We start from the raw sequence: 25,251 nt of genomic DNA, 5'->3' as shown, positions 1-25,251 counted from the left end.
CTCTGTAAGGCGGCCGGCGGCGCGGCTCCGGGACCGAACGATCGAGGTCGGGTCCTGTGTTCGATCCCTCTGGAGCTAATGGTGTCCAGTAGCCTAAGAAGCCCAAGCTACCACCAGTTAGGTAGGTTCGCTTCTTCTCCCCTTAGTCCCTCGCTGCAGTGAGTCTGTTGCCAGCAGATCTCACTGTAAAATAAAAAAACCTAAAATATACTTTCTCTCTAGGAGCTCAGGAGAGCCCCTAGTGTGCATCCAGCTCAGCCGGGCACAAGATTCTAACTGAGGTCTGGAGGAGGGTCATAGTGGGAGGAGCCAGTGCACACCAGGTAGTCCTAAAGCTTTCTTTAGTTGTGCCCAATCTCCTGCGGAGCCGCTATTCCCCATGGTCCTTACGGAGTCCCAGCATCCACTTAGGACGTCAGAGAAAAAAGTTATTAAAATATTGTGTTGTACATTTGTTTTAATATTTTCTTTAATGAGGGATAATAGGCACCAGTGGGCCCATACCACCATGCGTGCTGGTACTTGTGGTTATCCAAGTACCAGCATGCGGGGTAGGCTTGCTGGGACCTGTAGTCTCACTGTAAAGGACAATATTACTTTATACACTATCACAAGCTGCTATAAACCCTGCACCCACTGCCCAGGGATGCAGAGGATGACCTTGGGTTTCAGCCCAAGCCGTGGGTGCACTGGAGTGGTGGACCACTTTATTTGGTTGGGGCGGGTCCACTTTCCCAGGAATCACCAGCCCAGGCCGAATGTTTCGGCCACTGGACCCCACAAAGTGTGTCCCCTGGCTGTGGCACTTACCCCCCTGCTAGTGGAGCCCGGTGGTGGCTCTAAAAAATAAGAATTTACTCACCGGTAATTCTATTTCTCGTAGTCCGTAGTGGATGCTGGGTACTCCGTAAGGACCATGGGGTATAGACGGGCTCCGCAGGAGACTGGGCACTCTTAAAAGAAAGATTAGGTACTATATCTGGTGTGCACCGGCTCCTCCCTCTATGCCCCTCCTCCAGACCTCAGTTAGGGAAACTGTGCCCGGAAGAGCTGACATTACTAGGAAAGGATTTGGAATCCAGGGTAAGACTCATACCAGCCACACCAATCACACCGTACAACTCGTGATAACTACACCCAGTTAACAGTATGAACAATAACTGAGCCTCTCTCAACAGATGGCTCATACAATAACCCTTTAGTTAAGCAATAACTATATACATGTATTGCAGAGAGTCCGCACTTGGGACGGGCTCCCAGCATCCACTACGAGAAATAGAATTACCGGTGAGTAAATTCTTATTTTCTCTAACGTCCTAGTGGATGCTGGGTACTCCGTAAGGACCATGGGGATTATACCAAAGCTCCCAAACGGGCGGGAGAGTGCGGATGACTCTGCAGCACCGAATGAGCAAACTCAAGGTCCTCCTCAGCCAGGGTATCAAACTTGTAGAATTTTGCAAAAAAGTGTTTGCCGAGCTGCTACCTGGTCGGGATCAAAGTTGTAAAGCCGAGACCCCTCGGGCAGCCGCCCAAGAAGAGCCCACCTTCCTCGTGGAATGGGCTTTGACTGATTTAGGATGCGGCAATCCAGCCGCAGAATGTACAAGTTGAATCGTGCAACAGATCCAGCGAGCAATAGTCTGCTTTTAAGCAGGAGCACCCAGCTTGTTGGGTGCATGCAGGATAAATAGCGAGTCAGTTTTTCTGACTCTAGCCGTCCTGGAAACAAAGTTTCAGGGCCCGGACTACGTCCAGCAACTTGGAATCCTCCAAGTCCCTAGCAGCTGCAGGCACCACAATAGGTTGGTTTAAATGAAACGATGATACCACCTTAGGGAGAAATTGGGGACGAGTCCGCCATTCTGCCCTTTCCATATGGAAGATCAGATATGGGCTTTTACATGACAAAGCCGCCAATTCTGACACACGCCTAGTCCAAGCTAAGGCCAAAAGCATGACCACTTTCCACGTGAGATATTTTAGCTCCACGGTTTTAAGTGGCTCAAACCAGTGGGATTTTAGGAATCCAACACACGTTAAGATCCCAAGGTGCCACTGGAGGCACAAAAGGGGCTGAATATGCAGCACCCCTGTAACAACGTCCGAACTTCAGGCAGTGAAGCCAGTTCTTTTTGAGAGAAAAAAGGGATAGGGCCGAAATCTTGGCCTTTATGGATCCTAATTTTAGGCCCATAGTCACTCCTGACTGTAGGAAGTGCAGGAATCTACCCCCCTGGAATTCCTCTGTAGGGCCTTCCCGGCCACACACCAAGCAAACTATTTTCGCCATATACAGTGAAAAAGTCTTGCTGTCACGTCTTTCCTAGCCTTTATCAGCGTAGGAATAACTGCATCCGGAATGCCCTTTTCCGCTAGGATCCGGCGTTCAACCGCCATGCCGTCCAACGCGGCCGCGGTAAGTCTTGGATCAGACAGGGTCCCTGTTGCAACATGTTCTGACTGAGAGGCAGAGGCCATGGGTCCTCTGAGAGCATTTCTTGCAGTTCCGGGTACAGAGTCCTTCTTGGCCAATCCGGAGCAAAGAATATTGTTCACACTCCTCCGTTTATTACAATTCTCAGCCCTTGGGTTTGAGGGGAAGAGGAGGGAATATATAGACCGACTGGAACACCCACGGTGTTACTAGTGCGACCACAGCTATCGCCTGAGAGTCCCTTGACCCAGCGTAAAACCTTTATCTTTTTATTGAGGTGGGACGCCATGTAGTCCACCTGAGGCAGTTTCCATCAATTTGCAAAACTGCGTGAAGACTTCCTGATGAAGTCACCACTTTCCCGCCCAGCGAAGAATTCTGGTGGCTTCTACCCTCGCCACCCTGCTCCTTGTGCCGCCCTGGCGGTTTACATGAGCCCCTGCGGTCTGACTGGATCAGAACCGGTTGGTCGCGAAGCAGGAACTCCGCTTGACTTAGGGCGTTGTATATGGCCCTTAGTTCCAGGATATTGATGTGAAGGCAAGTCTGTTGGCTTGACCACAAACCTTGGAATTTTCTTCCCTGTGTAACTGCCCCCCACCCTCGGAGGCTTGCATCCGTGGTCACCAGGACCCAGTCCTGAATGCCGAATCTGCGGCCCTCGAGAAGGTGAGCACTCCGCAGCCACCACAGGAGAGACACCCTGGCCCTGGGGGATAGGGTGATTAACCGATGCATCTGAAGATGTGATCCGGACCACTTGTCCAGTAAGTTCCATTGTCCTTGCATGGAATCAGCCGAAGGGCATGGCCTCGTATGATGCCATCATCCTTCCCAGGACTCGAGTGCAGTGATGCACTGACACCTGATTTGGTTTTCAATAGATTCCTGACCAGTGTCATGAGCTCCTGAGCTCTCTCTATCAGGAGATAAACCCTCTTCTGGTCTGTGTCTAGGATCATGCCTAGGCGAGGCAGATGAGCTGTAGGAACCAACTGCGACTTCGGAATATATAGAATCCAGTCGTGTTGCCGTTTCACTTCCAGAGAAGGTGATACGCTGTCCAGCAACTGCTCTCTTGATCTCGCTTTTATGAGGAGATCATCCAAGTATGTGATAATAGTGACACCTTGCTTCCGCAGGAGCACCATCATATCCGCCATTACCTTGGTGAAATTGGTAATGACAATCCCGTACCACAATTCTGAGGTACGCCTGATGAGGTGGATAAATGGGGACACGAAGGTATGCATCCCTTATGTCCCGATTCATTTCAGGCTTGCAATGACCGCTCTTAGCGATTCCATCTTGAACCTGAACCTTTTCAGGTATATGTTCAGGGATTTTAATTCAATATGGGTCTAACCGAACCGTCTGGTTTCGGGATTATAACATGGTCGAATAATAACACCCTCTTGTTGGAGGGGACCCTTGACCACCACCTGTTGAAGATACAATTTACGAATTGCAGTTAACACTGGCTCCCTCTCTTGGGGGGAAGCCTGCCGGGTCCTCGGTGAGGGGGCATCTTCTCACAGTCCAGCCTGTATCCCTGCGATACAATTTCTATTGCCCAGGGATCTAACAGGGAGTGAACCCACTTGTGGCTGAACTTACGAAGGCGTGTCCCCACTGGGCCTAGCTCCGCCTGTAGAGCCCCAGCGACATGCGGTGGATTTTTGTAGAGGCCGGGGAGGACTTCTGTTCCTGGGGACTAGCTGCGTTGTACAGCTTCTTTCCTCTGCCCCCGGCTCTGACAAGAAAGGACGCACCTCAGACTTTCTTGTTTCTTTATTCGAAAAGCTGCATTTAATAATGTCGTGCTTTCCTAGGCTGTGCAGGAATATAAGGCAAAATATCAGAATTACCAGCTATAGCTGTGGAGACCAGGCCCGAGAACCTTTCTCCACACAATCCTCAGCCTTCCATATGCCTCTTAAGTCGGCATCATCTGTCCAATGTATATTCTACAGGACACGTCAAGCAGAAATCGACATAGCTTTTGTCTCTAGGACCCAGTATACTCATGTCCCTTTGGGCATGCTTTATAATTATATATCTATCACTTAAGATAGCATCTTAAAATATTTATATGCATACTAGGGTCTCAATCTCTGCTGATACGGTACCTGTCCACGCTGCCACAGCGCTATAAACCCATGCCGACACAATCGCCGGTCTGGGTAGTATACTAGAATGTGCACACTATCTGCAGGATCCCTGGGGATAGCTAGTGCAAACAGGACACCCAAGGGGAAGATTCTCAACACATCCTGGCCCTAGTGGGGAAAGGATACAGCCTGAGAATTCTCTTGTGGGAAGCTGCCGTCTCTTGTCTGGAGATTCCCGCTCTTTTTCCTCATGAGGAGGGAAATTTACCTCAGCATTCTTCCCCTTAACATGTGTACTCTCGTGTCAGGGACAGATGAGTCATCAGTGATATGCAAATCATCTTTTATTCCAATAATCATATATTGAATATATTTTAGCCCTCTTGGCTGTAACTTTGCATTATCGTAGTCGACAGTGGAGTTAAACGCCGTGTCGATACTTTGTTATTTTGGATAGTGAGCATAGAGAGACTCTGAAGGACTCTGACATAGGGACAGACCAGGGTAGATTTCCTTTCTGTTCCCTAACCTTTTGTGCAATAATTTTACCTCAGCACTTACACATATCCAAACAGGTGTCGGCGTTGTTGACGGAGACACCCTCCCACACACTTATCCGCTCTATCACCTCCTTAGAGGAGCCTTTTACCTCAGACATGTCGACACACGCGTACAGACACCACACACACAGGGGATGCTCTATTTGAAGACAGTTCCCCCACCAGGCCCTTTGGAGAGACAGAGAGAGAGTATGCCAGCACACACCACAGCGCTATACAATACAGGGATGTACACTATACTGAGTGATTTTTCTCCTATAGCAGCTTATATACACAGTTTTGCGCCTAAATTTATGTGCCCCCCCTCTCTTTTTTACCCTGTGTGTACCAGGATACTGCAGGAGAGAGCCTGGGGAGCTTCCTTCCAGCTGAGCTGTGAAGAGAAAATGGCGCCGGTGTGCTGAGGAAGAAGGCCCGGCCCCCTCAGCGGCGGGCTTCTGTCCTTTTATGTACTTTAATGGCGGGGGTTAATGCACATATACAGTTTATCAGACTGTATTATATGCTTTTCGCCAAGTAAGGTAATCTAATTGCTGCCCAGGGCGCCCCCCCCCCCCCAGCGCCCTGCACCCATCAGTGACCGGAGTGTGTGGTGTGCTAAGGGAGCAATGCAGCTGTGCGCTACCTTAATGAAGACCGGAGTCTTCAGCCACTGATTTTCAACTTCTCTTCGTTCTTCTGGCTCTGCAAGGGGGACGGCGGCGCAGCTCCGGGACCGGACGACGAGGACTGGGCCTGTGTTCGATCCCTCTGGAGCTAATGGTGTCCAGTAGCCTTAGAAGCCCAAGCTAGCTGCAAGCAGGTAGGTTCGCTTCTCTCCCCTCAGTCCCACGTAGCAGTGAGTCTGTTGCCAGCAGATCTCACTGAAAATAAAAAACCTAACAAATACTTTCTTTTCTAGGAAGCTCAGGAGAGCCCCTAGGGTGCATCCAGCTCTGGCCGGGCACAGATACTAACTGAGGTCTGGAGAGGGGCATAGAGGGAGGAGCCAGTGCACACCAGATATAGCACCTAATCTTTCTTTTAAGAGTGCCCAGTCTCCTGCTGAGCCCGTGTATACCCCATGGTCCTTACGGAGTACCCAGCATCCACTAGGACGTCAGAGAAATATGGGGACCCCTACTCATTTTCTCCTCAAAATTTTTAGAACCAGAGCCGGCTCCAAGAGCTCAGTGCTGGTTCATTAAATATGGGAGACCCGTGCATTATTTCTTGGGATTTTTTTTTTTTTTTTAACCAGGGCTGGCTCAAAGAGTGTGGGGCTGGTTATGCTTTGGGAGGGAACCCACAGTGCAGGGGACATGAGTGGGGGACCCTTTTATTGAAGGGGCCTCACTTCCCCAGGAATTCCCAGCCTGGGCTAACTAGTTGGGGGAACGAATGCTACGGCCACGGGACCTAGTGAAGCATGTCCCCTGGAATCACCCATGCTAGTGGACCCCAGTGCTTGTTCTAAAAATACTACGGACACTTACAAGACACAGCTAAAAAGAATCGATTGAGGTAATTTATGGGCAAGTCCGATGGATTGGGGAAACAAATCACAGGATCTGTGAAGCAAAATAAGAATTTACTCACCGGTAATTCTATTTCTCGTAGTCCGTAGTGGATGCTGGGAACTCCGTAAGGACCATGGGGAATAGCGGGCTCCGAAGGAGGCTGGGCACTCTAGAAAGATCTTAGACTACCTGGTGTGCACTGGCTCCTCCCACTATGACCCTCCTCCAAGCCTCAGTTAGGTACTGTGCCCGGACGAGCGTACACAATAAGGAAGGATTTTGAATCCCGGGGTAAGACTCATACCAGCCACACCAATCACACCGTACAACTCGTGATATGAAACACAGTTAACAGTATGAAACAATAGAGCCTCTCAACAGATGGCTCAACAATAACCCGATTTAGTTAACAATAACTATGTACAAGTATTGCAGATAAACCGCACTTGGGATGGGCGCCCAGCATCCACTACGGACTACGAGAAATAGAATTACCGGTGAGTAAAATCTTATTTTCTCTAACGTCCTAGTGGATGCTGGGAACTCCGTAAGGACCATGGGGATTATACCAAAGCTCCCAAACGGGCGGGAGAGTGCGGATGACTCTGCAGCACTGAATGAGAGAACTCCAGGTCCTCCTCAGCCAGGGTATCAAATTTGTAGAATTTTGCAAACGTGTTTGCCCCTGACCAAGTAGCTGCTCGGCAAAGTTGTAAAGCCGAGACCTCTCGGGCAGCCGCCCAAGATGAGCCCACCTTCCTTGTGGAATGGGCATTGACAGATTTTAGCTGTGGCAGGCCTGCCACAGTATGTGCAAGCTGAATTGTACTACAAATCCAACGAGCAATAGTCTGCTTCGAAGCAGGAGCACCCAGCTTGTTAGGTGCATATAGGATAAACAGCGAGTCAGATTTTCTGACTCTAGCCGTTCTGGAAACATATTTTCAGTGCCCTGACAACGTCTAGCAACTTGGAGTCCTCCAAGTCCCTAGTAGCCTAGGCACCACAATAGGCTGGTTCAGGTGAAACGCTGACACCACCTTTGGGAGAAACTGGGGACGAGTCCTCAATTCTGCCCTATCCATATGGAAAATCAAATAAGGGCTTTTACAAGACAAAGCCGCCAACTTTGATACTCGCCTGGCAGAAGCCAAGGCCAATAACATAACCACCTTCCACGTGAGATATTTCAGATCCACGGTTTTTAGTGGTTCAAACCAATGTGATTTTAAGAAACTCAACACCACGTTGAGATCCCAAGGTGCCACAGGAGGCACAAATGGGGGCTGACTCTGCAGCACTCCTTTTATAAATGTCTGAACTTCAGGTACTGAAGCTAGTTCTTTTTGAAAGAAAATCGACAGAGCCGAGATCTGTACCTTAAGGCCCATAGTCACTCCTGCTTGCAGGAAATGCAGAAATCGACCTAGTTGAAATTCCTCTGTTGGGGCCCTTTCGGCCTCACACCATGCAACATATTTTCGCCATATGCGGTGATAATGAGTTGCTGTAACCTCTTTCCTGGCTTTAGTAAGCGTAGGAATGACTTCCTCCGGAATGCCCTTTTCCTTCAGGATCCGGCGTTCAACCGCCATGCCGACAAACGCAGCCGCGGTAAGTCTTGGAACAGACAGGGCCCCTGCTGCCGCAGGTCCTGTCTGAGTGGCAGAGGCCATGGGTCCTCTGATATAAATTTTTGAAGTTCTGGGTACCAAGCTCTTCTTGGCCATCCACGAGTATCGTTCTTACTCCTCGCCTTCTTATTATTCTCAGTACCTTTGGTATGAGAGGCAGAGGGGAGAACACATAAACCGACTGGTACACCCACGGTGTTACCAGAGCGTCCATAGCTATCGCCTGAGGGTCCCTTGACCCGGTGCAATATCTTTTATAGCTTTTTGTTGAGGCGGGACGCCATCATGTCCACCTGTGGCCTTTCCCAATGGTGTACAATCCTATTGGAAGACTTCTGGAGGAAGTCCCCATTCTCCCGGGTGGAGGTCGTGTCTGTTGAGAAGATCTGCTTCCCAGTTGTCCACTCCGGGAATGAACACTGCCGACAGTGCTAACACATGATTTTCCGCCTATCGGAGAATCCTTGTGGCTTCTTCCATCGCCATCCTGCTTCTTGTGCTGCCCTGTTGGTTTACATGGGCGACTGCCGTGATGTTGTCTGATTGGATCAGTACCGGCTGGTTTTGAGCAGAGGCCTTGCCGGCCTCAGGGCATTGTAAATGGCCCTCAGGTCCAGAATATTTATGTGTAGGGAAATAACCTGACTTGACCAAAGTCCCTGGAAATTTCTTCCCTGTGTGACTGCCTCCCAGCCTCAAAGGCTGGAATCCATGGTCACTAGGACCTAGTCCTGTATGCCGAACCTGCGGCCCTCTTGAAGATGGGCACTCTGCAGCCACCACAGTAGAGATACCCTGGTCCTTGGAGACAGGGTTATCAGCCTATGCATCGGAAGATGCGATCCGGACCACTTGTCCAACAGGTCCCTCTGAAAAGTTCTTGTATGGAACCTGCCTAATGGGATTGCTTCGTAGGAAGCTACCATTTTTCCCAGGACTCGCGTGCAATGATGCACCGCTACCTATTTTGGCTTCAGGAGGTCTCTGACTAGAGATGACAACTCCTTGGCTTTCTCCTCCGGGAGAAACACTATTTCTGGTTTATGTCCAGAACCATCCCCAGGAACAGTAGACGTGTCATAGGAACCAGCTGTGACTTTGGACTGTTTAGAATCCAACCATGCTGTTGTAGCACTTTCCAAAATAGTGCTACCCCGACTACCAACTGCTCCTTGGACCTCGCCCTTATAACGAGATTGTCCAAGTACGGGATAATTACAACTCCCTTTTTTTGAAGGAGTATCAACATTTCGGCCATTACCTTGATAAAACACCCTCGGTGCCATGTACAGTCCAAACGGCAGTGTCTGGACTTGGTAATGGTAATCCTGTACCACAAATCTGAGGTACTCCTGGCGAGGATGGTAAATGGGGACATGCAGGTAAGCATCCTTGATGTCCCAGGATACCATGTAATCCCCCTCGTCCAGGCTTGGAATAACCGCCCTGAGCGATTCCATCTTGAACTTGAATTTTTGTGTTAAAGGATTTTAAATATAAAATGGGTCACACCGAACCATGCGGTTTCGGTACCCCAACCCGTGTGGAATAGTAACCCCGTCCTTGTTGAAGTAGGGGCACCTTGAGTATTACCTGCTGGGAATACCGCTTATTAATTGCCTCTAGCACAGCCTCCCTGCCTGAGGGAGTGGTCAGCAAGGCATATTTTAGGAAACTGCTGGGGGGAGACATCTCGAATTCCAGTTTGTACACCCGAAATACTACTTGAAAGAAACAGGGATCCACCTGTGAGCGAGCCCACTAATTGATGACATTTTTGAGACGGCCCCCCACCGTACCTGGCTACACCTGTGGAGCACCCGCGTCATGGTGTGGCCTCACAGGAGGCGGGGGAAGAATCTTGATTCTGGGAACAGGCTGACTGGTGCAGCTTTTTTCCCTCTACCCTTGTCTCTGTACAGAAAGGAAGCGCCATTTGACCCGCTTGCTTTTCTGAAGCCGAAAGGACTGTACCTTTGTCTGTGAGGAAACCTGAGGTAAAATTATTTCTTCCCAGCAGTTGCTGTGGATACGAGGTCCCAGAGACCATCCCCAAATAATTCCTCACCCTTATAAGGCTCTCTATGCGCTTTTTAAGTCAGCATCACCTGTCCAGTGACAGGTCTCTAATACCCTCCTGACAGAATGGACATTACATTTATTTTGGATGCCAGCCGGCAAAATATCCCTCTGTGCATCCCCCATATATAAGACGACGTCTTTAATATGTTTTTATGTTTGCCAACTAGTATCCCTGTTTGACAGGGTCACCGACCACGCTGCAGCAGCACTATCTGCAGGTCTCAGTCTAGTACCCGAGTGTGTAAATACAGACTTCAGGATAGCCTCCTGTTTTTTATCAACAGGTACCTATTAAAGTGGCCGTATCCTAAGACGGCAGTGCCACCTTTTTTGACAAACGTGTGAGCGCCTTATCCACCCTAGGGGATATCTCCCAGCGTAACTTATCCACCTGGCGGGAAAGGGTACGCCATCAGTAACTTTTTATAAATTACCAGTTTCTTAACGGGGGTACCCACGCTTTCACACACTTCATTTATTCATCTGATGGGGGAACAAAACACTGCCTGTTTTTTCTCCCCAAACCTAAAACCCATTTTTAGAGGTGCTTGGGTTAAAGTCAGAAATGTATAACACATTTTTTATTGCCGGGATCACGTCACGGATGTTCCTAGTGGATTGTGTATGTGTCTCCACCTTGTCGACACTGGAGTCAGACTCCGTGTCGACATCTGTGTCTGCCATCTGAGAGAGCGGGCGTTTTTGAGCCCCTGATGGCCTTTGAGACGCCTGGGCAGGCGCGGGCTGCGAAGCCAGCTGTCCCACAGCTGTTACGTCATCCACCCTTTTATGTAAGGAGTTGACACTGTCGGTTAATACCTTTCACCTATCCATCCACTCTGGTGTCGGCCCCACAGGGGGCGACATCACATATATCGGCCTCTGTTCTGTCACCATATAAGCCTCCTCATTCAACATGTCGACACAGCCGTACCGACACACCGCAGACACACAGGGAATGCTCTAAACGAGGACAGGACCCACAAAAGCCCTTTGGGGGGACAGAGTAAGAGTATGCCAGCACACACCAGAGCGCTATATATATATATATATATATATATATATATATATATATATATATATATATATATATATATATATATATATATATATATATATATATATATATATACACACAGGGACTAACTGAGTTATGTCCCTAATAGCTTTTATATAATATACTGTATACAGTGCCAATTTTAATGCCCCCCCTCTCTTTTCCCTCTTACTGTACTGTAGAATTGCAGGGAAGAGCCAGGGAGCTTCCCTCCAGCCGCGCTGTGAGGGAAAAATGGCGCCAGTGTGCTGAGGAGATAGGCTCCGCCCCTTTTTCGCGGCCTATTCTCCCGTTTTTTATGGAATTCTGGCAGGGGTATTTACCTCATATATAGCCCCTGGGGCCATATATTGAGGTATTTTAGCCAGCCAAGGTGTTTTTATTGCTGCCTCAGGGCGCCCCCCCCAGCGCCCTGCACCCTCAGTGACCGGAGTGTGAAGTGTGTGAGAGGAGCAATGGCGCACAGCTGCAGTGCTGTGCGCTACCTTGGTGAAGACAGAGTCTTCATGCCGCCGATTTTCCGGACCATCTTCTTCTTCTGGCTCTGTAAGGGGGACGGCGGCGCGGCTCCGGGACCGAACATCAAGGCTGGGCCTGCGGTCGATCCCTCTGGAGCTAATGGTGTCCAGTAGCCTAAGAAGCCCAATCCGGCTGCAAGCAGGCGAGTTCGCTTCTTCTCCCCTTAGTTCCTCGCTGCAGTGAGCCTGTTGCCAGCAGGTCTCACTGAAAATAACATTCTAAGACTATAACTTTCTAAGAGCTCAGGAGAGCCCCTAGTGTGCATCCAACCTCGGCCGGGCACGAAATCTAACTGAGGCTTGGAGGAGGGTCATAGTGGGAGGAGCCAGTGCACACCAGGTAGTCTAAGATCTTTCTAGAGTGCCCAGCCTTCTTCGGAGCCCGCTATTCCCCATGGTCCTTACGGAGTTCCCAGCATCCACTAGGACGTTAGAGAAATTATGATTGTTGGTGTACGGGGGACCTTATGTTTTTACAGCCATCCTCTGTATCACAATTTAAATTAGCACTACCTGTGAATCTTTTACAGTGTTAGCCTGTGAAGTGAAATACACACTGAAGTGGTGCACAGGTGTAAGAGACCAATGTGTACATATACACATCAGGAAGGGGGGGGGGATTTAATCATTTCCAAGCAACTGTAAGCAATGGGCACCCCAAGGGCGATATGAAAGTGTTTTGCCAATGGGCGCAAGTGCCACAGGCAGCCATTGCTTATCACGCATGTTGTGTAAAGCAGCTAAACCCGTGCATAGGATTGGGTGAGCAGCCAAAACTGCAGTTTTGACACCAAAAGGCCGCCTTTGGGAAGATTTCTGCTTGCCTCTTCAGTAGAGTGGGATATACTTACAACCATTCGGAAAACAATTAAATAGGAGAAAGGCACTGAGAAAGACTAAGCTGGATTTAGCCATCATGCTTTAGGAACAGGAGCAAAGCTGTATCAGTTGCATGCAACCCATCCTGTCCACAGGGTCTACTCTGTGGTAGTAGCTATTTACCCTCTTTCTTTGTAGGAAGGGCTCAACTGAACACGATGTGCACCTGGGCAATGCAGGATGCCCAGCTGCACACAGCAGCCAGTAATGGTAGTTCCATCTTTGCAAGTTTTCCCCTCTCACTTCTATAGGGTGAAAGTGAAAACCTGCGATGTTGGCAGACAATACACTATTCCAGCACAGCACATGGAGTACAGTTAAATCCTACATTGTCAGGAGTCATGTATATACACACACACACAATGTGATTTACATATTTTTTTTTTCATGTTTCGTGAGGGAGGGGGGGGGGGGGGGGGGGGGGGGGAAAGAGTGTTTTTAAATGCACAAAAATTAATACTTAACAAGCAACCATTTTACTCAAAACTAAAAATGTTGGTACATCCTTTTGTGGGGACCTACGTCAGGCTGTAAGTAAACAAGCCAATCGTGGTGAAATGGTCGTTCTTTCAGCTCATTCCCAGCTCTCCACTGCAGGGAGATTATATCAACACAATACTTTTCTTCTGAAAACAGGTACAGGTTGAGTATCCCATATCCAAATATTCCGAAATACGGAATATTCCGAAATACGGACTTTGTTGAGTGAGATAGTGAAACCTTTGTTTTCTGATGGCTCAATGTACACAAACTTTGTTTAATACACAAAGTTATTAAAAATAAGATTTTACTTACCGATAAATCTATTTCTCATAGTCCGTAGTGGATGCTGGGAACTCCGTCAGGACCATGGGGATTAGCGGCTCCGCAGGAGACAGGGCACAAAAAGTAAGCTTTTAGGATCACATGGTGTGTACTGGCTCCTCCCCCTATGACCCTCCTCCAAGCCTCAGTTAGGTACTGTGCCCGGACGAGCGTACACAATAAGGAAGGATCTTGAATCCCGGGTAAGACTCATACCAGCCACACCGTACAACCTGTGATTTGAACCCAGTTAACAGTATGATAACAACGAGGAGCCTCTGAAAAGATGGCCCACAACAATAATAACCCGATTTTTGTAACAATAATTATGTACAAGTAATGCAGACAATCCGCACTTGGGATGGGCGCCCAGCATCCACTACGGACTATGAGAAATAGATTTATCGGTAAGTAAAATCTTATTTTCTCTAACGTCCTAGTGGATGCTGGGAACTCCGTCAGGACCATGGGGATTATACCAAAGCTCCCAAACGGGCGGGAGAGTGCGGATGACTCTGCAGCACCGAATGAGAGAACTCCAGGTCCTCCTCAGCCAGGGTATCAAATTTGTAGAATTTTACAAACGTGTTCCCGCCTGACCACGTAGCTGCTCGGCAAAGTTGTAAAGCCGAGACCCCTCGGGCAGCCGCCCAAGATGAGCCCACCTTCCTTGTGGAATGGGCATTTACAGATTTTGGCTGTGGCAGGCCTGCCACAGAATGTGCAAGTTGAATTGTACTACAAATCCAACGAGCAATAGTCTGCTTAGAAGCAGGAGCACCCAGCTTTTTGGGTGCATACAATATAAACAGCAAGTCAGACTTTCTGACTCCAGCCGTCCTGGAAAATATAATATAATATAATATAATATAATATAATATAATATATATATATATATTTTCAGGGCCCTGACAACGTCTAGCAACTTGGAGTCCTCCAAGTCCCTAGTAGCCGCAGGCACCACAATAGGTTGTTTCAGGTGAAACGCTGACACCACCTTAGGAAGAAACTGGGGACGAGTCCCAGTTCTGCCCCGTCCGAATGGAAAATCAAATATGGGCTTTTGTAAGACAAAGCCGCCAATTCTGACAATCGCCTGGCCGAGGCCAGGGCCAACAGCATGGTCACTTTCCATGTGAGATATTTCAAATCCACAGATTTGAACGGTTCAAACCAATATGATTTGAGGAATCCCAACACTACTTTGAGATCCCACGGTGCCACTGGAGGCACAAAAGGGGCTGTATATGCAATACTCCCTTGACAAATGTCTGGACTTCAGGAACTGAAGCCAATTCTTTTTGGAAGAAAATCTACAGGGCCGAAACTTGAACCTTAATGGACCCCAATTTGAGGCTCATAGACACTCCTGTTTTCAGGAAGTGCAGAAATCGACCTAGTTGAAATTTCTTCGTGGGGCCTTCCTGGCCTCACCCACGCAACATATTTTCACCACATGTGGTGATAACGTTGTGCGGTCACCTCCTTCCTGGCTTTGACCAGGGTAGGTATGACCTCTTCCGGAATGCCTTTTCCCTTAGAATCCGGCGTTCAACCGCCATGCCGTCAAACGCAGCCGCGGTAAGTCTTGGAACAGACATGGTACTTGCTGAAGCAAGTCCCTACTTAGCTCCTGAGGCCATTAGTCCTCTATGAGCATCTCTTGAAGTTCCGGGTACCATGTCCCTCTTGGCCAATCCAGAGCCACGAGTATAGTTCTTACTCCTCTACGTCTTATAATTCTCAATACCTTGGTTATGAGAAGCAGAGGAGGGAACACATACACAGACTGTTACACCCACGGTGTTACCAGGACATCCACAGCTATCGCCTGAAGGTCTCGTGACCTGGCGCAATACCTGTCCCGTTTTTTGTTCGGGCGGGACGCCATCATGTCCACCTTTGGTCTTTCCCAACAGTTCACAATCATGCGGAAAACTTCCCTATGAAGTTCCCACTCTCCCGGGTGGAGGTCGTGCCTGCTGAGGAAGTCTGCTTCCCAGTCGTCCACTCCCGGAATGAACACTGCTGACAGTGCTATCACATGATTTTCCGCCTAGCGAAAAATCCTTGCAGTTTTGCCACTGCCCTCCTGCTTCTTGTGCCGCCCTTTCTGTTTACGTGGGCGACTGCCGTGATGTTATCCCACTGGATCAATACCGGCTGACCTTGAAGCAGAGGTCTTGCTAAGTTTAGAGCATTATAAATTTGCTCTTAGCTCCAGTATATTTATGTGGAGAGAATTCTCCAGACTTGATCACACTCCCTGGAAATTTTTTCCCTGTGTGACTGCTCCCCAGCCTCTCAGGCTGGCCTCCGTGGTCACCAGCATCCAATCCTGAATGCCGAATCTACGGCCCTCTAGAAGATGAGCACTCTGTAATCACCACAGGAGAGACACCCTTGTCCTTGGATATAGGGTTATCCGCTGATGCATCTGAAGATGCGATCCGGACCATTTGTCCAGCAGATCCCACTGAAGAGTTCTTGCGTGAAATCTGCCGAATGGAATCGCTTCGTAATAAGCCACCATTTTTACCAGGACTCTTGTGCAATGATGCACTGACACTTTTCCTGGTTTTAGGAGGATCCCGATTAGCTCTGATAACTCCCTGGCTTTCTCCTCTGGGAGAAACACCTTTTTCTGGACTGTGTCCAGAATCATCCCTAGGACCAGCAGACGTGTCGTCGGAACAACTGCGGTTTTGGAATATTTAGAATCCACCCGTGTTGTCGTAGAACTACTTGAGATAGTGCTACTCCGACCTCCAACTGTTCTCTGGACCTTGTTCTTATCAGGAGGTCGTCCATTTTCTTTGAAGACGAATCCTCATTTCGGTCATTACCTTGGTAAGGACCCGGGGTGCCTTGGACAATCCAACGGCATCGTCTGAAACTGATAGTGACAGTTCTGTACCACGAACCTGAGATACCCTTGGTGAGAAAGGCAAATTTTGGGACATGGAGGTAAGCATCCCTGATGTCCCGGGACACCATATAGTCCCCTTCTTCCCGGTTCGCTATCACTGCTCTGAGTGACTCCATCTGGATTTGAACCTTTGTAAGTGTTCAAATATTTCAGATTTAGAATAGGTCTCACCTAGCCTTCTGGCTTCAGTACCACAATATAGTGTGGAATAATACCCCTTTCCCTGTTGTAGGAGGGGTAATTTTATTATCACCTGCTGGGAATACAGCTTGTGAATTGTTTTCAATACTGCCTCCCTGTCGGAGGGAGACATTGGTACAGCAGACTACAGGAACCTGCGAGGGGGAAACGTCTCGACATTCCAATCTGTACCCCTTGGATACTACTTGTAGGATCCAGGGGTCCTGTACGGTCCTAGCGTCATGCTGAGAACTTGGTAGAAGCGGTGGAGGGCTTCTGTTCCTGGGAATGGGCTGCCTGCTGCAGTCTTCTTCCCTTTCCTCTATCCCTGGGCAGATATGACTCTTATAGGGACGAAAGGACTGAGGCTGAAAAGACGGTGTCTTTTTCTGCAGATATGTGACTTAGGGTAAAAACCGGTGGATTTTCCAGCAGTTGCCGTGGCCACCAGGTCCCATGGACCGACCCCAAATAACTCCTCCCCTTTATACGGCAATACATCTTTGTGCCGTTTGGAATCTGCATCACCTGACCACTGTCGTGTCCATAAACATCTTCTTGCAGATATGGACATCGCATTTACTCTTGATGCCAGAGTGCAAATATCCCTCTGCGCATCTCGCATATATAGAAATGCATCCTTTAAATGCTCTATAGTCAATAAAATACTGTCCCTGTCAAGGGTATCAATATTTTTAGTCAGGGAATCTGACCAAGCCACCTCATCTCTGCACATCCAGGCTGAGGCGATCGCTGGTCGCAGTATAACACCAGCATGTGTGTGTATACTTTTTAGGATATTTTCCAGCCTCCTATCAGCTGGCTCCTTAAGTACGGCCCTATCTGTAGATGGTACCGCCACTTGTTCTGATAAGCATGTGAGCACCTTATCCACCCTAAGGGGTGTTTCCCAACGCGCCCTAACTTCTGGCGGGAAAGGGTATACCGCCAATAATTTTCTATCGGGGGAAACCCACGCATCATCACACACTTCATTTAATTTATCTGATTCAGGAAAAACTACAGGTAGTTTTTTCACATCCCACATAATACCCTTTTTTGTGGTACTTGTAGTATCAGAAATATGTAACACCTCCTTCATTGCCCTTAACGTGTGGCCCTAAAGGAAAATACGTTTGTTTCTTCACCGTCGACACTGAAATCAGTGTCCGTGTCTGGGTCTGTGTCGACCGACTGAGGTAAATGGGCGTTTTACAGCCCCTGACGGTGTTTGAGACGCCTGGACAGGTACTAATTTGATCGCCGGCCGTCTCATGTCGTCAACCGGCTTGCAGCGTGTTGACATTATCACGTAATTCCATAAATAAGCCATCCATTCCGGTGTCGACTCCCTAGAGAGTGACATCACCATTACAGGCAATTTGCTCCGCCTCCTCACCAACATTTTCCTCATACATGTCGACACACACGTACCGACATACAGCACACACATAGGGAATGCTCTGATAGAGGACAGGACCCACTAGCCCTTTGGGGAGACAGAGGGAGAGTTTGCCAGCACACACCAAAACGCTATAATTATACAGGGACAACCTTTATATAAGTGTTCCTCCCTTATAGCATTTAATATATATTCATATCGCCAAATCAGTGCCCCCCCTCTCTGTTTTAACCCTGTTTCTGTAGTGCAGTGCAGGGGAGAGCATGGGAGCCTTCCCACCAGCATTTCTGTGAGGGAAAATGGCCCTGTGTGCTGAGGAGAATAGGCCCCGCCCCCTTTTCGGCGGGCTTCTTCTCCGGAGTTTGTGATATCTGGCAGGGGTTAAATACATCCATATAGCCTCAAGGGCTATATGTGATGTATTTTTCGCCATACAGGTATTATACATTGCTGCCCAGGGCGCCCCCCCCCCCCCCGCGCCCTGCACCCTCCGTGACCGCTGTGTGAAGTGTGCTGACAACAATGGCGCACAGCTGCAGTGCTGTGCGCTACCTGATGAAGACTGAAAGTCTTCTGCCGCCTGGTTCCGGACCTCTTCAATCTTCAGCATCTGCAAGGGGGGTCGGCGGCGCGGCTCCGGGACGAACCCCAGGGCGAGACCTGTGTTCCGACTCCCTCTGGAGCTAATGGTGTCCAGTAGCCTAAGAAGCCAATCCATCCTGCACGCAGGTGAGTTCACTTCTCTCCCCTAAGTCCCTCGTAGCAGTGAGCCTGTTGCCAGCAGGACTCACTGAAAATAAAGAACCTAAAAACTTTTTCTAAGCAACTCTTTATGAGAGCCACCTAGATTGCACCCTGCTCGGACGGGCACAAAAACCTAACTGAGGCTTGGAGGAGGGTCATAGGGGGAGGAGCCAGTACACACCATGTGATCCTAAAAGCTTACTTTTTGTGCCCTGTCTCCTGCGGAGCCGCTAATCCCCATGGTCCTGACGGAGTTCCCAGCATCCACTAGGACGTTAGAGAAAATATTGTATTAAATGACCTTGAGGCTGTGTGTATAATGTGTATATGAAACATAAATGAATTGTGTGAATGTACACACACTTTGTTTAAGGCACAAAGTAATAAATAATATTGCCTAAAATAACCTTCAGGCTTTGTGTATAAGGTGTATATGTAACATAAATGCATTCTGTGCTTAGATTTAGGTCCCATCACCATGATATCTCATTATGGTATGCAATTATTCCAAAATACGGAAAAATCCGATATCCAAAATACCTCTGGTCCCAAGCATTTTGGATAAGGGATACTCAACCTGTACTTCTTTCAGATGCTACTATTCTATGGTGTGCACATGCGCAGGAGAAATACACAGCCTTGCAGGTATAATGCATAATGTAGATTCAGAAGTTGGAGCGGGATGTAGTTACATTGCCAGCAGTCGGGATCCAAGCGATCAGGATACCATCACCAGAATCCCAAACACTGACTGCCAGAATCTCGGCCAACAGGGGCTATTCCCACTCGTGGGTGTCCACAACACCAACAGAGCGGGAATAGAACCTGTGGTGAGCGCAGCATGCCCACAAGGTGCTTTGTTGCACTCATCCCCCTGCTGGCATTCTAGCGTCCAAGATCCCGGCATCAATATGCTGACCGCTGGGATCCCAGCCTGCCGGCATCACACAACCAATGCATTGGAGCAGTGATAAGTCTGGACTGCTGACTGACAGCTTTAGCACAGCCTGTCATGTCAGCGTGGTGGACCATCCATACCAACACTCACTGGTTTATGCGAGTTGAGGGTGGGGGCTGGTCTGCTGACTGACATGCGAGCTCAGATTGTCAAGCCAGCGAGGCATCCCATCCAAGCACACAAATAGTGTGTGTGTGTGTGTGTGTGTGTGTGTGTGTGTGTGTGTGTGTGTGTGTGTGTGTGTGTGTGTGTGAGAGAGAGCCGAATGCGGCGTAGGGCTGCTCGACAGTCTTCACGCCCTGCACAGCAACACTGGGGTATATTTACTAAGGTCCCGATTTTGACCGAGATGCCGTTTTTTCATCAAAGTGTCATCTCTGTAATTTACTAAGCAAAAATCACGGCAGTGATGAGGGCATTCGTAATATTTTGTAAGTCCAAGGAAAAAAATCACGAATCAATACACCATCGGTCAAATACGCCTGCAATTTGCTAGAAATCGGGAATTTACTAAAAAGTGCAAAACACAAACACTGCCGACAATAGCCAAACACTGCCGTGATAAAATACAAATCGTGAAAAAGTGCTAAAAAAAAAACAGACCTGCTTTTTTTATCCCGTGTTTGTATAGGCATGCACGGATCCATGAGATCCGTGCATGTTTTTCAGAGGGAAGCGGGGGAAAATGTTCTAAATTTTCAGAAAAAAAATTGCGTGGGGTCCCCCCTCCTAAGGCAAACCAGCCTCGGGCTCTTTGAGCCGATCCTGGTTGCAGAAATATGGGGAAAAAAATGGACAGGGGTTCCCCCATATTTAAGCAACCAGCATCGGGCTCTGCGCCTGGTCCTGGTTCCAAAAATACGGGGGACAAAAAGAGTAGGGGTCCCACCGTATTTTTGAAACCAGCACCAGGCTCCACTAGCTGGACAGATAATGCCACAGCCGGGGGTCACTTTTATACAGTGCCTTGCGGCCGTGGCATCAAATATCCAACTAGTCACCCCTGGCCAGGGTACCCTGGGGGAGTGGGGACCCCTTCAATCAAGCCACCCAAGGGTGAAGCCCGAGGCTGTCCCCCCCCATCCAATGGGCTGCGGATGGGGGGCTGATAGCCTTTGTGATAAGTGTTTGATATTGTTTTTAGTAGCAGTACTACAAGGCCCAGCAAGCCTCCCCCGCAAGCTGGTACTTGGAGAACCACAAGTACCAGCATGCGGCAGAAAAATGGGCCCGCTGGTACCTGTAGTACTACTACTAAAAAAATACCCCAATAAAGACATTACACGCACACCTTGAAAGTATAACTTTAATACATCCATCCACACCTCCATATACACATACTTACCTTATGTTCCCACGCAGGTCGGTCCTCTTCTCCAGTAGAATCCATGGTGTACCTGTAGAAAAAATTATACTCACATAATCCATGGTTGAAGGCTCCTCGGTCACTTTCGGTCAACCGCTGACCTGAAAGTTCCCACCATTGGTTACAATGGAGCGCATAGGCGCTACATTGTAACACTGCCGTGTAACACTGCCGTGTGCCGCCTGTCATACAGTACTGGAGCACACAGCCAATCAGGAGGGTGCCACAACGTGGCGCTCCCTGATTGGCTGAAGAAACCCACTTAGACATCAGTCAGAGTGGGTTTCTGGCATTCGGGGAAAGGGGGCCCATGTGAAAACATGGGTCCCCTTTCAGTTCGTGGTCGGGTATCAGTTTTTTTATTTTTTCAAGTACGTGGATTACAAAAGGAGTTACCGAGGAGCCTTCAACCATGGATTATGTGAGTATAATTTTTTCTACAGGTACACCATGGATTCTACTGGAGAAGAGGACCGACCTGCGTGGGAACATAAGGTAAGTATGTGTATATGGAGGTGTGGATGGATGGATGTATTAAAGTTATACTTTCAAGGTGTGTGTGTGTAATGTCTTTATTGGGGTATTTTTTTAGTAGTAGTACTACAGGTACCAGCGGGCCCATTTTTCCGCCACATGCTGGTACTTGTGGTTCTCCAAGTACCAGCTTGCGGGGGAGGCTTGCTGGGCCTTGTAGTACTGCTACTAAAAACAATATCAAACACTTATCACAAAGGCCATCAGCCCCCCATCCGCAGCCCATTGGATATGGGGGGGGGGGGGGTGACAGCCTCGGGCTTCACCCCTGGCCCTTGGGTGGCTGGGGGACCCCTTGATTGAAGGGGTCCCCACTCCCCCAGGGTACCCCGGCCAGGGGTGACTAGTTGGATATTTGATGCCACGGCCGCAAGGCACTGTATAAAAGTGACCCCCGGCTGTGGCATTATCTGTCCAGCTAGTGGAGCCCGGTGCTGGTTTCAAAAATACGGTGGGACCCCTACTCTTTTTGTCCCCCGTATTTTTGGAACCAGGAGCAGAGCCCGATGCTGGTAGCTTAAATATGGGGGAACCCCTGTCCTTTTTTACCCCATATTTCTGCAACCAGGATCGGCTCAAAGAGCCCGAGGCTGGTTTGCCTTAGGAGGGGGGACCCCACGCAATTTTTTTTTTAAATTTAAACTTTATTATTTTTTTTTAACAAAGTGCACAATGAAGCCAGAGCCGTCTTAACAGTAGTGTAGGCCCCTGGGCACAGCAATGCACTGGGGCCCCTACCCACCCACCAGCAGTAGGGGAGGGGGGGTGCTATCAGCGGCATCTTGGATGTTCCGCGGGGGGTAGGGGGGTTCTATCTTTCGCTCAGCATGTAGGACCTGGAGAAATAATTTCTGCTAATTACTCCTTTACGCACAAATGGGGCGGGAAGGAGAACACTAAACTGTAGAAGGGGACATAGTGCTGAATGAAGGGGCCCTGGAACATAACTTCCAGGGTGGTGTGGGGTGTTTAATACACAGGGGAGGGTTGGATAGTGGAGTGGGCTTAATATTCATAATTTTCCAGGGGTCAGGGCAGCTTGCTTTACTGCAGATATCTCCAGTTCCTGGAAATAGTTTTCTTAGCTTTAATGGGTTAAAAAAAAACTAGAGTCCCACCTTTCAGGAGATACTGGGGACTTGGGGATCAGACTTCAGGAGCCAGAGCAATCCACCAACAAATATATAAAACTGCATATTAGGCGTTTGGAGCTGGAGCAGGGACCAGCAGCTTGAAGGCTGATATTTCTGGTTCTGGGCATAGTAGAGACAAGCTGCCAGTGTCCACTGAAAGGGGAGAGTCCCAGCTTTTGGAGTGTACCCTCAGAAAAACTCTAAGTCAGCCAGAACCCGAGATATCTGGCTGGGAAGAACAATTAACAGGCTTGGATGGGGACCACTGCTTTGAAGTCGGATATCTCCGGTTCCCCTGGGCCGATTTTCAAAAATCTGGTACCCCTGGAAAGAGGGGACCCTCAGCTACCAGCCTAGGGCCCTTTTACTCCTGGGGCCCTTGGGCAAGAGCCCATTGAGCCCATACGAAAAGACGGCCCTGAATGAAGCCCAGCACGGATCTCTCAGATCCGGCCGAGATTCATTGTATTAAAGTTGGCAGTGTTTTACAAGTCACTCACGTAAAACACTGCCAAAAAAAACGAATGACATCGACATCGGAAAACCCGAAAATGCAGAATACGGCAGCTTAGTAAATTAGTCGTAATCAATTCAAAAAGTTGCATATTTACACTTTCAATGTCATTCGTGATTGAACTTTGACCTCAAACGGGAAAACACGAATCTTAGTAAATTTACCCCACTGTCTGCAATCACTGAAGAAGAAAAAACCTTTGATTGTAAAACTCATTGGTATCAGGTGGCGACCATAGATGGTTTCCAAACATCGATGGTCAACCCTACTCTGCAGGTCCTACATGTGCACCTCTATGTTTACTTTGGGGGCACACAACTAGGGGATCCAGCAAGACCCCAGCAGTCAGAACACAGACGGCATTCGGAATGCCAACACCAGCATCCTGAATAGGTTCACCATCCTGGTGCAAGAACCCTGACAGCCGGGATGCCATACGAGAAGACACCACAGCACTGGAAAGGTAAGCCGCTGGGAAATTGGGGTAGGGGTTGTTAGGTTTAGGCTGCGCCATGGGGGATTAGGTTAAGGCACCCCCCAGGGAGGGTTAGGCTGTGGGATGCCAGGGTTTGATTTAGACTGAGCAGGGAGGGGAGGTTAGGGTTGGACTGCAGGGAGGGAGGGTTAGGGTATCCCGAACGCCAGCAAATCGACCCAACCTTACAGCTAGCACAGAAGCATGGCAGTGATGCCGTCAAGGTTAGCTGTCCCAGGAGACCCAATACCTTCTGCAGGACACTAGACTGGCGCGACCACACAAACTACTACCACATACCAGCACCATTATCGTTGCCTAAGCCCCGGGAGGGCAGGCCTGGGTGCTGATGCATTGGCCAATACAAGTGAATGGACAAAGACTATAACGTATGCGGACGCGACCCCACCCCCCCACCGGTCACCCCGCTACCTCTGTATGATGGGCCGTATGCGAAGGCACACTTTCACTGCGTCCCCCTCTGCCATGGCTCTCACACAGACACAGGTCTCCTCCGCTACCACTCTCAGCTACTGCGACCGGACTGTCTGCTGCTACTGGCTGCCGCCGGAACCATACATTTGAATTTTCCCAGCTACGGCCGCCGCCTCTGATTGGTCCTCTCCTCTCACAGGGGACGTGCCAGAGAGCCCCCGGCCTCCCGGAGCAGACCATTTCGCAATCACTATAGGGAGCGTGCGTCGCTCGTTCAGAGGACTAATGCATGCGTAGCGGCAGTGAGACTATTAAGCACATACTGTATTACTGATTTAGCGCACACTGCACAACGTGCTATTTTGAATAACTGCAAAATCTGTCCTCTGTAATTATCAGGACCCCTTTAGTTGAAAAATGGTCTTTTCCATACTAGTCCTATAAGGACTGCTGCGAGGGACAAAAAGTCTGTGGTCGGAGTGGCGGACTGATGAGTTACTGACAGATGAGTAGCATAGGGAGGGGGTGTGCGGAGCTGTCGTCTCTCATCACACTCACGACAGCTCTGTGTCCAGGGGTGTAGCGAGGGTGGCTTCGGTGGAGCACGAGCTCCGGGCGCTGGAAAAGTTAGAGGACGCGCCATCGCCTGACCCACCTCCCCTCCCGTCACCTGCTATACCGCGGGCCAATGTACAGGCAACCACAGAGCAGGAGGAGGAGAAGCAGAGGAGTGCACATTGCAGCAGATGTATTAACCTGGAGCAGGCATAAGGAAGTGATAAACCAGTGATATGTGCAAGGTGATAAAGGCACCAGCCAATCAGCTCCAATATGTAAATTAACAGGATCTGATTGGCTGCTGCCTTTATCACCTTGCACATATCACTGGTTTATCACTTCCTTATGCCTTCTCCAGGTTAATACATCTGCCCCACTGACTCAGATTCGGAGACTAGGTAGAGAACAGTGCAAGCCAGAGGCAATAGCAGGAGACACTGAC

At 49.1% G+C, this 25,251-nt stretch overlaps 1 protein-coding gene across 4 annotated transcripts in view; it reads right to left on the bottom strand.

The window, feature by feature from the left end:
- CENPE (centromere protein E) overlaps positions 1-24,946 on the bottom strand; it is a 635,458-nt gene extending 610,512 nt beyond the window's left edge. For 2 of the 4 annotated variants that reach the window (XM_063918152.1, XM_063918161.1), the window contains exon 1: positions 24,249-24,946. In XM_063918152.1, coding sequence (XP_063774222.1) covers positions 24,249-24,304 — 56 coding nt within the window. In that variant the 5' untranslated portion in view covers positions 24,305-24,946. The remainder of the gene's footprint in view (positions 1-24,248) is intronic. The other 2 variants (XM_063918167.1, XM_063918176.1) reach the window with 1 other exon arrangement.
- Between the last annotated feature and the right edge of the window lie 305 nt (positions 24,947-25,251).

Source organism: Pseudophryne corroboree, chromosome 1, assembly GCF_028390025.1.
Source record: "Pseudophryne corroboree isolate aPseCor3 chromosome 1, aPseCor3.hap2, whole genome shotgun sequence".
In the NCBI taxonomy this organism is placed as follows: Eukaryota; Metazoa; Chordata; class Amphibia; order Anura; family Myobatrachidae; genus Pseudophryne; species Pseudophryne corroboree.
The sequence above is the reverse complement of the archived record's forward strand: the minus strand, read 5'-3'. Positions and strand labels throughout refer to the sequence as shown.